The sequence below is a fragment of the Balaenoptera acutorostrata genome, chromosome 1, assembly GCF_949987535.1.
Source record: "Balaenoptera acutorostrata chromosome 1, mBalAcu1.1, whole genome shotgun sequence".
Taxonomy (NCBI): Eukaryota; Metazoa; Chordata; class Mammalia; order Artiodactyla; family Balaenopteridae; genus Balaenoptera; species Balaenoptera acutorostrata.
Window position 1 is genome coordinate 53,225,322 of NC_080064.1, and position 15,582 is coordinate 53,240,903.

Sequence of the window (15,582 nt, forward strand, 5' to 3'; positions counted from 1 at the left end):
ATACAGAGCTTTATATGGAGCTTTATAACCTAGAGCTTTATTTTGTAGGAAAAAAAAATCATAATATACAAACCAACATGTTACTATGTGCTGCAATAAGTCAAAAAAATTAACTTAGACCATATGACGTGACAGCTCACCTGACACATACCACAGGAAGCTAAAAAGTCACTCATTAAGCCAAATATTTAAAATATATTTACTATTCAAAATCATCATAGAATAAACTGTTCAAAGAAATGGTATTTCTCCTTCCCTCAGGCCAGGACTACTGCATCCATCTCTTTATAGCTTCCTCTGCCACCAGTCTTTCTCCATTCTAAGCCATTTCCCACAATTTCTCCAGTATCATCTTCCTGAAATACAAACCTGACCATGACACTCCTCTGATTAAAAACTTTTATGGCTTCTGATGTTTAAAGGGTGAAGTCCAAACTCCAGAACAAGACACTCAAAGCCTTTTTTTTTTGGCCACACTGCACGGCTTGTGGGATCTTAGTTCCCCAACCAGGGATCGAACCCGGGCCCCACAACATTGAAATCGCCGAGTCCTAACCACTAGACTGCCAGGGAATTCTTTCTCAAAGCCTTTTATAATCTGACCACAGCCTACCTCTGCAATCACTTTTTATGTTCTGCCACCTTTCTTCCTACACCATAGGCTAAATTATCCACCATTTCCTCAACACTGCACATATGCTCTTTCACACCCTATGCTTTTGCACATGCTGTTCCCTGTAATGCCCTAAATCTCTAATCTGTTCATGCTTAAAAACCTAGTGCAGGGGGCTTCCCTGGTGGCGCAGTGGTTGAGAATCTGCCCGCCAACGCAGGGGACATGGGTTCGAGCCCTGGTCTGGGAGGATCCCACATGCCGCGGAGCGACTAGGCCCGTGAGCCACAAATACTGAGCCTGCGTGTCTGGAGCCTGTGCTCCGCAACAAGAGAGGCCGCGATAGTGAGAGGCCCGCGCACTGCGATGAAGAGTGGCCTCCGCTCGCCGCAACTAGAAAAAGCCCTCGCACAGAAACAAAGACCCAACGCAGCCAAAAATAAATAAATAAATAAGTAAATTTATTTAAAAAAAAAAATTAAAAAAAAAAAAAACAAAAAAAAAACCTAGTGCAAATGTCCCCTCATCCAACAAGTTTTCCCTCACATCCAAAGGCTGACTAAATCAGTCCCTTTTCTCTGCTCTCATAGCACTTTACTACAGTTCTGTAACAGTGTTGTAGCACAAATTGGCCTACCATTTATTACTTATTTTCTTCTAACCAACATGAACTGTGATCTCCATCGTTATTTCCAGAGAACTTCATTACTTACTTAACAGCAAGTAAATTTTGAATAAATGTTTGTTAACTGCAAAAATTTCATGTATATAGTATTTTAAACTGTTACTTATATTTATGACCTTATAACACTGAGTTCCAGTTAAGGTTAACAGAAACATAATTCCCACCAACCCCACAGTGAAAATTCCTCTTTGATCTCTGGTGGGTAGCAACATGGAAAGAATAAGATTAGCTTTGCTAGCTAGAAAGCAGAGCATTCAGAAACTTTAAATTTGCTCAGTGAAGGGCTAATACAGAAGCAAAGTACTACAGTAAATAAAGCATGATCTCTTGAGCCAGAATATTTGGGTTGAAAGTCAGGTCACTAGCTGAGTGTCCTTGGGTAAATGTCTTAATCTCGTGACAATTTCCCTATCCATAAAACAATGATGATAACAACAAATATGTTACAGTATAAAGCAAGGCCTCCAGAGTCAGTAGATCCCTTAACCTCTCTGGTGACAATTTCCCTACCTGTTAAAGAAGATTTAAACTGGATGATAAACTCAGAGAGTTTTAAGGCTTAAATAAGGGCAGGCATGTGAAGGTATTATTTAAACAAAAGCTATCATCAAATGTAAATAGTTTTCACAAGCATTAGCAACTATGGTAAATGGAAAGATTACAGCTAGGAGGAAGGTATGGGGAGGGGTGCTAAGGGTAATAATCAGGCTCTGCACCAGCTCATGCTGGCGGCTGTGGTTCCAACACCACCTTCTCCTGAAAGAAGTAGTTCCTATTCCAAAATCAACACTTATAGAGGTTCAGGTAGAAGGCAAACATTTTTTGGAGGGCTAGGAAAAGATATGCATTTATTCATAAAACATTTATTGAACATCCACTGTGTGCCCAGCACTAATAATGACAGCTCAAGTCTACTGTGCTAAGTAGTGACTACACTATCTTGAGTGTGTGTTTTCATAAAGATGAAAACACAAGAAAAGTCAATTTCTTATCCAAGTTAACTACGGAGCTAATTGCTAGCTCTATACTCACAGAAGAACATTGACTATTCAATTCCAGCTACATGGAACTTGTAACTATTAATAGTTTGCAGAGATTTAATCCATAAGAGTAGGTACATTAACCTACAAGTTTCACAAGAATTTTTTTAAAATGAAACATACTCACCCAAGGCAGGGTATCCAAGGTAAAATCGATCTGCTCCCAACCATCCAAGAAAAAGAGACAGTGCAACCGCCACCTTGTATGAATAGCCATTTCTGCACAGAATTGGAACATGAATGTCACATTCATATATTTCCAACATGTAAACATTTTAGAAAATAAAACTGTTAATTATTATTATTTGTTAACTGGTTCATTCATCCACTCAGTTAATGCTTTTTGGGTGGCTACTGAGTGCCAGGCACTATCTTAGGCTATTGGAATATATTAATGAACACAAGAGACAAAGATCCCTGACCCTTAAAGAGCTTATAATCTAGAGTAAGTGACTTAACCATGCCATACCTCTGAGGGAAGAGTGTCCCAGCCAAAAAAATTGCTGTTGCAAAGGCAGCATACCTGACAGTGCAGCAGGAGTGGAGTAAGAGAGGGGAAGAATAGTAGGAGACGAGGTCAGAGAGATAATAGGGGGCAAAGAAGGCAAATCACGTAAGGCCTTGAATATCATCGTTAAGTAAAAACTCTGTCTTTTACTCTGAGAGATATGTGAAGCTACTGCAGAGGTAAGTAGAGGTGTGGAGTGTGATCTGATTTAGATTTTAAAATAATCACTCTAGCTGCTGTGCTGAAGATAGACTGTAGGGGAGCATTTGTGAGCTACTGTCACAATAATGTACAATAAACCTTTCCAGATCAAGCAGAGAAGCAACTATGAAGGAGCTAACAGTGAGGAAGAAGTAAAACCAAAAGGGTGTGGTATCTTGGAAAGTCAAGTGAAGACAGTGTATTAAGAACAGAGTGATCAACTGTGCCAAATGTGACTGAAGAATGACATAAGAATGCCTGAGAATTTACTACTAAATTTAACCAAGAGGAGATCTTTAGTGACCTCAGCAAGAGCAATTCTGATAACGATGAGGGCAAAAGGCAGAACAGAACAGGCTTAAGAAAGACTGGAAGGGCCATAGTGGTACCTGTGACTCTGCTCTCCCCCACAGCACACCCAAACCTGGCTCCTTCCCCCCATTCCTCCCCCTGCCCTCACCGCTACAGCAGTGCCCACAACCCAGGCAACCCCACATATGGCAGAGGGACCCGCCATCTCAAGGCACCAGTAACCCCAGAGGAACAAGCAGCGATGATGAGGGCACTGACGACATCTCTGGCAAAGGTGATGGAGGGTGGAAAGTGCCAATTCTCAAATATAGCCAGAAGGACTCAGGTAAGATAAACTAAGCTATAACTTATGCTATAGCGCCACCTACTGAAAAACAAAAGAAAGGACTCTAATTACCAACCTGTTGAACTGTTAGAATCAAAGTAAATAAAGGTTTACCTAAATAAGAAAGGTATTCACTACTTCAAATGCGCCAGCAAAGGAACAACTCACCACGCACTATGAAAAAACACAGTAACACAGTATCAGAAAAAGAAAATGACAGTTCTCCAGAAACTAAACTTAAAGTCACAGAAGACTGTGGTCTAACTGACAGAGAATTCAAAACAGGTATCAAGAAGAAACTCAACAAGCTATATATAAGAAAACAGAAAGACGGTTCAGTGAACTAAGGAATAAAATTAATGAACAGAAGGAATACTTTATCAAAGAGATTGAAACTCTAAAAAAGAACCAAACAGAAGTTATGGAGCTGAAGAACTCAATAAACGACATGAAGAATGGCATTAGAAAGCACTGGAAATAGAGTAGAACATATGGAAGACAGAATTAGCGAACTCAAAGACAGAAATTGAGAAACGATTCAGGTAAAAGAGGAGAGAGCTAAGATTTCTGTTTTAACTGAAAAAACCTCTACAAGAACTATCCAACTCCATTAGAAAGGCAACATAAGGACAATGCATATCCCAGAAAGAAAAGAGAGGCAGAAGGGAAGAGAGAGCCTATTTAAGGAAATAATAGCTGAGAACTTCCCAAATCTGGGAATGGAACTAGATATACGAGCCCATGAAGCTAATAGAACACCTACTTATCTCAAAACAAGAAGACCTTCTCCAAGACACATTATATTAAAACTGTCAAAAGCCAATGACAAAGAAAGAATTTTAAAGGCAGCCAGGAAAAAAAGAAAAAGAAGACAATAACCTACAAAGGTACCCACATGAGGCTATCAGCAGATTTCTCAGCAGAAACTCTACAGGCCAGAAGAGAGTGGAATGACAAACTCAGAATATTGAAAGATAAAAACTGTCAGCCAAGAATACTCTATACAGCAAAGGTATCATTCAGACAGAAAGGAGAAATAAAGGCATTCCCAGACAAAAAAAAGTTGAGGCGTTTATCACCACTAGACCTGCCTAACAAGAAATGTTGACAGCAGCTCTTCTACCTGTAATGAAAAGGCAAAAGTACACAAAACTTTGAGTAAGGTAATAAATAGACAGAATCAGAAAATTGCAACTGTATATCAGAATAGGTTGTTAAACACTTAATTACAGCAAAGGTTAAAGGGTGAAAAAAAGCACTAAAAATAACTACAGCTATGTCAATTTGGTAACAAACTCACAGCATTTTGTGTTGAGACATATTTGTGACAACAAAAACATAAAAGGAGAAGAGGAAAAGGAAGGAACCTGTACAGGCATATTAGGATAAGATACTACCAGCAGAAAAAGGACTATTTTATCTTTAAAACATTTATACAAACCTCATGATAACCACAAAACAAAACTCTAGTGCAGAGACACAAAACATAAAAAAAGAGAAAACTGAGAAAAACATAGAAAACCACCAAACTAAAACAGCAGACAGAAATGCAAGGAAAAAGAAACAATGGAACTATAGAACAACCAGAAAAGAAAAGATAAAATGTCAATACCAAGTCCTCATATATCAATAATCACACTAAATGGGGACTTTCCTGGTGGTCCAGTGGTTAAGACTCCACGTTTCCACTTCAGGGGGCATGGGTTTGATCCCAGGTTGGGGAACTAAGATCACACATGCTGCAGGGCGTGGCCAAAAAAAAAAAAAAAATCACAATAAATGTAAATGGATTGAATTCACCAATCAAAAGACACAGAGTGGCTGGATGGATTAAAAAATAAGACCCAACTATATGCTGCCTCCAGGAGACACATCTCAGTTCTAAAGATAAATATAAGTGCAAAGAAAAGGGCTGCAAAATGATACTCTAAGCAAATGGCAGCCAAAAGAAAGCAGGTGTAGCCATACTCACATCAGACAAAACAGACTTCAAACCAAAAAAGTTAATAAGAGGCAAGGATGGACATTATATACTAATGATAAAGGGTACAACCCATCAAGAAGACATAACATTTATTAATATATATATGTACCTAACAAAATAGCACCAAAATATATATAAAGCATTATTAACAGACCTAAAGGGAGAAACTGACAGCAACATAATAAGAGTAGGGAACTTTAACACCCCCTGCACATCAATAGATAGATCATCTAGAGAAGAAGGGAAAGTCGGCCTTAAATGAAACACTAGACCAAAGAGACTTAATAACAGATGTATGTATACAGAACATTCCATTCAAAATCTGCAGAATACACATACTTCTTAAGTGCACACAGAATGTTCTCAAGGATAAACCATATGCTGGGACACAAAACAAGTCTCAATACATTTAAGAAAACTGAAATCATATCAAGCATCTTTTCTGACCACAATGGTATGAAACTAGAAATCAATTATAAGAAGAAAGCTGGAGAAATCACAAATATGTGGAAACTAAACAACATGCTACTGAACAACTAATGCATCAATGAAAAAAATTAAAGAAATTTTTAAAGTACCTGAAGAGAAATGAAAATGAAAATATGACATACTGAAAAACTAAGGGACACACTGCAAAATCAGTACTAAGAGGACAGTTTATAGAAATACAGGTCTACCTCAAGAAACAAGAAAAACCACAAATAATGTAACCATACACCTAAAGTAACTAGAATAAGGAGAAAAATAAAGCCCAAAGTCAGTAGAAGGAAGGAAAAAATAAAAATCAGAGTGGAAATAGATGAAATAGAGAATAAAAAGAAAATAGAAAAGATCAATGAAACTAAGAGCTGGTTCTCTGAAAAGATAAACAAAGTTGACAAGCCTTCAGCTAGACTCACAACAACAAAAAAAGACAACTCAGATAAATAAAATCAGAAATGAAAGAGGAGAAGTTACAATGGATACCAAAGAAACATGAAGGATTATAAGTGACTACTATGAATGGCTGTATGCCAGTAAATTGGACAACTTAGAAGAAATGGATAAATTCTTAGAATCATACCACTTTCCAAGACTGAATCAGTAAGAAATAGAAAATCTGAATAGACCTATCACTAGTAAAGAGATGAAACATTAACCAAAAACCTCCCCCAAAACAAAAGTCCAGGACCAGATGGCTTCACTGGTGAATTCTACCAAACATTCAAAGATTTAATACCTATCTTTCTCAACCTCTTCCAAAAAACTGAAGAGGAGGGGACGCTTCCTAACTCATTTTACAAAACCAGCATTACCAAAACCAGACAAGGACACCACAAGAGGAGAAAATTACAGCCCAATATCTCTGATGAACATAGATGCAAACATCCCTAACAAAATATTAGTAAACCGAATACAACAATACATTAAAAGGATTATACGCCATCATCAAATGGGATTTATTGCAGGGATGCAAGGATGATTCATCCACAAATCAATCAATGTGATACACCATATTAACAAAATGAATAAAAATCATATGATCACCTCAAAAGATGCAGAAAAACATTTGGCAAGATTCAAAATCCATTTATGATAAAAGCTTTCAATAAAATGAGTACAGAAGGAATGTACCTCTACATAGTAAAGGCCATATGTAACAAACCCACAGCTATCATCATATTCAACAGTGACAAATTGAAAGCTATCCCTCTAAGATCAGGAACAAGACAAGGATATCCACTCTCATCACTCTTATTCAACATATTGGAAGTCCTAGCCAGAGCAATTAGGCAAGAAAAAAATAAAAGACAAGGAAGAAGTAAAACTGTCACTATTTGTGGATGACATAAATTTATATATAGAAAACCCTAAAGACTCCACCAAAAACTATTAGAAATAATAAACAAATATAGTAAAACAGCAGGGTAAAAAAATCAATATACAAAAATCTGTTGTGTTTCTATACACTAACAAACTAGCAGAAAAAGAAATTAAGAAAACAATCCCATTTATAATTGCGACAAAAATAATAAAATACCTAGGAATAAATTTAACCAAGGAGATGAAAGACCTGTATACTAAAAACTATAAGACATTATTGAAATAAATTGAAGAAAACACAAAGAAATGTAAAAATATCCCATACTCATGGATTGGAAGAATTAACATTGTTAAAATACACATTACCTAAAGCAATTTACAGATTCAGTGCAATTCCTATCTTACAACTCAATAACAACAAAACAAATCACCTGATTAAAAAATGGACAGAGGATCTGAACAGACATTTTTCCATTTAAGACATGGCCATCAGGCACTTGAAAAGATGTTCAATCATCAGAGAGGTGCAAATTAAAACCACAATGAGATATCACCTCACACGTTAGAATGGCTATTATCATAAAAGCAAGAAAAAACAAGATGTTGGAGAGGATGTGGAGAAAAGGGAACCCTCATATATTGTTGGTGGAAATGTAAATTAGAGCAGCCACTATGAAAAACAGTATGGACGGACTTCCCTGGTGGTGCAGTGGTTAAGAATCTGCCTGCCAATGAAGGGGACACAGGTTTGAGCCCTGGTCCGGGAAGATCCCACATGCTGCGGAGCAACTAAGCCCGTGTGCCACAACTACTGAGCCTGCACTCTAGAGCCTGCGAGCCACAACTACTGAGCCCGTGAGCCACAACTACTGAGCCCGCGTGCCACGACTACTGAAGCCCATGCACTTAGAGACCGTGCTTCACAACAAGAGAAGCCACCGCAATGAGAAGCCCATGCACCGCAAGGAAGAGTAGCCCCTGCTCGCCACAACTAGAAAAAGCCCGAGCAGCAATGAAGACCCAACACAGCCAAAAATAAATAAATAAATAAATAAATTTATTTAAAAAAAAAGAAAAGAAAAACAGTATGGAGAAAACTACCATATGATCCAGCTATTCCACTTCTGGGTATTTATCCAAAGAATAAGAAAACACTAATTCAAAAAGATATATGCATCCCAATGTTCACTGCAGCATTATTAACAATAGCCAAGATATGGAAACAACCTAAGTGCCCACCAATGAATGAGTGGATAAAGAAGATATGGTGTATATATATACAAGAATACTAGTCAGCCATTAAAAAAAGACAAAATCTTGCTACTTGTGACAACATGCATAGACCTTGAGGTCTATGTGCTAAGTGCCATGTGCTAAGTTAAATAAGTCAGATGGAGAAAGACAAATATGACAAATACCATAAGATTTCACTCATATGTGGAATATAAAAAAAAAAAGTAAATGAACAACAAAAAATAACATAAAAACAAACACATAGAAACTGAGAACAGACTGGTAGACACAGAGGTGAAGGGGGGTGGGAGGTAGGCAAAATGGGTAAAAGGGATCAATTGTATGATGATGGATGGAAACTAGATGTGGTGAGAAGCACCCTGCAGTGTATACAGAAGTTGAATTATAATGTACACATGAAACTTATATAATGTTACAAACCTATGTTAACTCAATTAAAAAAAAAGGTTGGAAAAAACTAAAGAAAAGAAGTATTAGATAACTCTTTCAAGGAGTTGCTGCAAAGAGGAGTAAAGAAATAAAAAGGTAGCTGGAGTTATCATTTTAAAGTCAAATCTGATCACGTCGGTCTCCTGCTTACGATCCTGTTTTTTGCACTGACTCACAATCAGGACATTTTCAGGGAGTTAGGGGAGATGGTAAACAACCCAGAGATTCTGTCTATGCATCTAATATTATAAGAACGTCAGATTTTACACTGAGGGCAGTAGTGCCCCCTCTACATTGTAATGGGTCACCAGACTAGAAGTAGAGAAATAAATTGGGAGACTCTGTAGAAACTCAATATAACCTACTGGATAGTAGCAGTGGGAGAGAAAAGGAAACAAAATTGGGAAATACTAAGAAGGCAGAAGCAGCCAGAAGAAATGTGGGGAATGAGAGAATAGGAGAATGACTCCAAAAGTTTCTGCTTAAGAAACTGGGTAGAACAGCTGCATTCACTAATACAAAGGAGGAAATGATTTGAAGGAAAGGACCTTTATATAAAGATGGTGAGAGAAACCAAAGGGGTGGATGAATGAAGCAGAGAAAAGGACCAAGGACATCATCTTGGGAATATCAAGATTTAAGGAAGAAGGAAAGGAATAGGAATCAAAAGAAATAGAAGTGTGTTTTATACTGGAAGTCAAGGAAAGAAAGTGTTTTAAGAAAATGGAATGCCAAATGCTGTAGAAGGATTAAGATATGGACTATAAATATCCATTTGATATAGCAACAAAGATGGCTGGTGAATTTCAGTATGGCCAAAAGCCATACTGCATTAGACTGAAAAATTCATAAAAGATAAATATTATAGAAACAAGCCTCTCAAAAAGCTTGGCTGGTAAGGGGAATGAAATTAGAAAAGCAGTTACCTACATAAATAAATCATCCTAAAGGATAATCTAAATACTGGTGGTGTAGCAGAGATTTGTCTAACTGTTTACCAAATCATTTCTCTTTTTCTCATGGACATACAACTAAACTACAGGCAGACCTTGTTTGGTGTGCTTTGCATTATTGTGCTTTACAGATAAACTGCATTTTTTACAAGTCGAAGGTTTGTGGCAACCCTGCATCAAGCAAGTCTATCGGCACCATTTTTCCAACAGCATTATTTTAAAATTAAGGTATAGTTTCCTTAGACACAATGCTATCGCACACTTAATAGACTACATATAGTATAAACATAACTTTTATGTACACAGGGAAACCAAATGATTCATGTGACTTGCTTTATTGCACTGGTCTGCAACCAAACTCACGATATCTCTGAGATATGCCTTTGTATACTGTAGCTTACTTTGCAGTTAAGTGCAGCCATCACTTAGTTTTGGCCAATGGAATGAGGACAGAAGTGATGTATGCCATCATTTTATGTCTGGCCAATAAAACATTCCTGCAGGGGTTCTTTCTCCACTTTCCATCTGCTGGCTGAATGGAAAGGACTCTAAGGACTAGAGGAAGCAAAGCTACAAGATGAAAGCACAAGACCCCGCATGACTGCATGGAGCAACTACCACTCCCTTCACCCCATCCAGACCTCCAAGGCAACACAAATTGGACTATGATGTGAGTGAGAAATAACATTTACTGTGTTAAGTCACTGAAATTCTTAAGACATTTGTTACAACACGCTGCTCCAACTAATGCAGATGGCCAGTATAAATAGGTGTGTGACTCGGTAACCAATCAGACGTAGTTACTAGACTTCAGTTGCTGAAGAATACATTATAGAATGGCTATATCTGCAACACTGAGATGGAGTTCTAGTCAAGTATCAATATTATAAAAGGATATGCCAACAGGAGAAGGAAGATATGTAAACTGGAAAAGGGACACTCAATGAATTAAGAATTTGTCAGTGAGTCTTTCCTCAGTAGCTAACTAGCAGCTGGCTGTTTGGTAGGCATATGCTGAATATCCTGATAAAGGAAAGTGATATATCAGGTTATGTTACTTTTGTGACTTATCATTAAAATTATCTATCAAGAGCTCTACCCACCACCAGAGCCTCCCATCAAGCCTCTTAGATAGCCTCAACCACCAGAGGGCAGACAACAGAAGCAAGAAAAACTACAATCCTGCAGCCTGTGGACCAAAAACCACAGATACAGAAAGACAGAGAAGATGAAAAGGCAGAGGGCTATGTACCAGATGAAGGAACAAGAAAAAACCCCAGAAAAACAACTAAATGAAGTGGAGATAGGCAACCTTCCAGAAAAAGAATTCAGAATAATGATAGTGAAGATGATCCAGGACCTCGGAATAAGAATGGAGGCAAAGATTGAGAAGATGCAAGAAATGATTAACAAAGACCTAGAAGAATTAAAGAACAAACAAACAGAGATGACCAATACAATAACTGAAATGAAAACTACACTAGAAGGAATCAATAGCAGAATAACTGAGGCAGAAGAACGGATAAGTGACCTGGAAGACAGAATGGTGGAATTCACTGCTGCGGAACAGACTAAAGAAAAAAGAATAAAAAGAAATGAAGACAGCCTAAGAGACCTCTGGGACAACATTAAACGCAACAACATTCGCATTATAGGGGTCCCAGAAGGAGAAGAGAGAGAGAAAGGACCAGAGAAAATATTTGAAGAGATTATAGTCGAAAACTTCCCTAACATGGGAAAGGAAATAGCCACCCAAGTCCAGGAAGCGCAGAGAGTCCCATACAGAATAAACCCAAGGAGAAACACGCCGAGACACATAGTAATCAAAGTGGCAAAAATTAAAGACAAAGAAAAATTACTGAAAGCAGCAAGGGAAAAACGACAAATAACATACAAGGGAACTCCCATAAGGTTAACAGCTGATTTCTCAGCAGAAACTCTGCAAGCCAGAAGGGAGTGGCATGAAATACTTAAAGTGATGAAAGGGAAGAACCTACAACCAAGATTACTCTACCCAGCAAGGATCTCATTTAGATTTGATGGAGAAATCAAAAGCTTTACAGACAAGCAAAAGCTAAGAGAATTCAGCACCACCAAACCAGCTCTACAACAAATGCTAAAGGAACTTCTCTAAGTGGGAAACACAAGAGAAGAAAAGGACCTACAAAAACAAACCCAAAACAATTAAGAAAATGGTCATAGGAACATACATATCAATAATTACCTTAAACGTGAATGGATTAAATGCCCCAACCAAAAGACATAGACTGGCTGAATGGATACAAAAACAAGACCCATATATATGCTGTCTACAAGAGACCCACTTCAGACCTAGGGACACATACAGACTGAAAGTGAGGGGATGGAAAAAGATATTCCATGCAAATGGACATCAAAAGAAAGCTGGAGTAGCAATACTAATATCATACAAAATAGACTTTAAAATAAAGATGTTACAAGAGACAAGGAAGGACACTACATAATGATCCAGGGATCAATCCAAGAAGAAGATATAACAATTATAAATATATATGCACCCAACATAGGAGCACCTCAATACGTAAGGCAACTGCTAACAGCTATAAAAGAGGAAATCGACAGTAACACAATAATAGTGGGGGACTTTAACACCTCACTTACACCAATGGACAGATCATCCAAAATGAAAATAAATAAGGAAACAGAAGCTTTAAATGACACAATAGACCAGATAGATTTAATTGATATATATAGGACATTCCATCCAAAAACGGCAGATTACACGTTCTTCTCAAGTGCACACGGAACATTCTCCAGGATAGATCACATCTTGGGTCACAAATCAAGCCTCAGGAAATTTAAGAAAATTGAAATCATATCAAGCATCTTTTCTGACCACAACGCTATGAGATTAGAAATGAATTACAGGGAAAAAAACGTAAAAAAGACAAACACATGGAGGCTAAACAATACGTTACTAAATAACCAAGAGATCACTGAAGAAATCAAACAGGAAATAAAAAAATACCTAGAGACAAATGACAATGAAAACACGACGACCCAAAACCTATGGGATGCAGCAAAAGCGGTTCTAAGAGGGAAGTTTATAGCTATACAAGCCTACCTAAAGAAACAAGAAAAATCTCAAGTAAACAATCTAACATTACACCTAAAGAAACTAGAGAAAGAAGAACAAACAAAACCCAAAGTTAGCAGAAGGAAAGAAATCATAAAGATCAGAGCAGAAATAAATGAAATAGAAACAAAGAAAACAATAGCAAAGATCAATAAAACTAAAAGTTGGTTCTTTGAGAAGATAAACAAAATTGATAAGCCATTAGCCAGACTCATCAAGAAAAAGAGGGAGAGGACTCAAATCAATAAAATCAGAAATGAAAAAGGAGAAGTTACAACAGACACCGCAGAAATACAAAACATCCTACGAGACTACTACAAGCAACTTTATGCCAATAAAATGGACAACCTGGAAGAAATGGACAAAGTCTTAGAAAGGTATAACCTTCCAAGACTGAATCAGGAAGAAACAGAAAATATGAACAGACCAATCACAAGTAATGAAATTGAAACTGTGATTAAAAATCTTCCAACAAACAAAAGTCCAGGACCAGATGGCTTCACAGGTGAATTCTATCAAACATTTAGAGAAGAGCTAACACCCATCCTTCTCAAACTCTTCCAAAAAATTGCAGAGGAAGGAACTCTCCCAAACTCATTCTATGAGGCCACCATCACCCTGATACCAAAACCAGACAAAGACACTACAAAAAAAGAAAATTACAGACCAATATCACTGATGAATATAGATGCAAAAATCCTCAACAAAATACTAGCAAACAGAATCCAACAACACATTAAAAGGATCATACACCACGATCAAGTGGGATTTATCCAAGGGATGCAAGGATTCTTCAATATACGCAAATCAATCAATGTGATACACCATATTAACAAATTGAAGAAGAAAAACCATATGATCATCTCAATAGATGCAGAAAAAGCTTTTGACAAAATTCAACACCCATTTCTGATAAAAACTCTCCAGAAAGTGGGCATAGAGGGAACCTACCTCAACATAATAAAGGCCATATATGACAAACCCACAGCAAACATCATTCTCAATGGTGAAAAACTGAAAGCATTTCCTCTAAGATCAGGAACGAGACAAGGATGTCCACTCTCACCACTATTATTCAACATAGTTCTGGAAGTCCTAGCCACGGCAATCAGAGAAGAAAAAGAAATAAAAGGAATACAAATTGGAAAAGAAGAAGTAAAACTGTCACTGTTTGCGGATGACATGATACTATACATAGAGAATCCTAAAACTGCCACCAGAAAACTGCTAGAGCTAATTAATGAATATGGTAAAGTTGCAGGTTACAAAATTAATGCACAGAAATCTCTTGCATTCCTATACACTAATGATGAAAAATCTGAAAGAGAAATTATGGAAACACTCCCATTTACCATTGCAACAAAAAGAATAAAATACCTAGGAATAAACCTACCTAGGGAGACAAAAGACCTGTATGCAGAAAACTATAAGACACTGATGAAAGAAATTAAAGATGATACCAACAGATGGAGAGATATACCATGTTCTTGGATTGGAAGAATCAACATTGTGAAAATGAGTATACTACCCAAAGCAATCTACAGATTCAATGCAATCCCTATCAAATTACCAATGGCATTTTTTACGGAGCTAGAATAAATCATCTTAAAATTTGTATGGAGACACAAAAGACCCCGAATAGCCAAAGCAGTCTTGAGGCAAAAAAATGGAGCTGGAGGAATCAGACTTCCTGACTTCAGACTATACTACAAAGCTACAGTAATCAAGACAATATGGTACTGGCACAAAAACAGAAACATAGATCAATGGAACAAGATAGAAAGCCCAGAGATTAACCCACGCACCTATGGTCAACTAATCTATGACAAAGGAGGCAAAGATATACAATGGAGAAAAGACAGTCTCTTCAATAAGTGGTGCTGGGAAAACTGGACAGCCACATGTAAAAGAATGAAATTAGAATACTCCCTAACACCATACACAAAAATAAACTCAAAATGGATTAGAGACCTAAATATAAGACTGGCCACTATAAAACTCTTAGAGGAAAACATAGGAAGAACACTCTTTGACATAAATCACAGCAAGATCTTTTTCGATCCACCTCCTAGAGTAATGGAAATAAAAACAAAAATAAACAAGTGGGACCTAATGAAACTTTAAAGCTTTTGCACAGCAAAGGAAACCATAAACAAGACGAAAAGACAACCCTCAGAATGGGAGAAAATATTTGCAAATGAATCAACGGACAAAGGATTAATCTCCAAAATATATAAACAGCTCATTCAGCTCAATATCAAAGAAACAAACACCCCAATCCAAAAATGGGCAGAAGACCTAAATAGACATTTCTCCAAAGAAGACATACAGACGGCCACGAAGCACATGAAAAGATGCTC

The 15,582-nt window shown here is 37.3% G+C and overlaps 1 protein-coding gene across 3 annotated transcripts in view; it reads right to left on the reverse strand.

Annotated features, from left to right (window-relative positions):
• TM2D1 (TM2 domain containing 1) overlaps positions 1 to 15,582 on the reverse strand; it is a 59,988-nt gene that overhangs the window by 29,425 nt on the left and 14,981 nt on the right. For all 3 annotated transcript variants that reach the window (XR_009009803.1, XM_057557564.1, XM_057557561.1), the window contains exon 4: positions 2,466 to 2,557. Coding sequence is in view for 2 of the 3 variants with exons in the window: in XM_057557564.1 (XP_057413547.1) it covers positions 2,466 to 2,557 (92 nt within the window). In the remaining variant the exon portion in view is untranslated. The remainder of the gene's footprint in view (positions 1 to 2,465; positions 2,558 to 15,582) is intronic.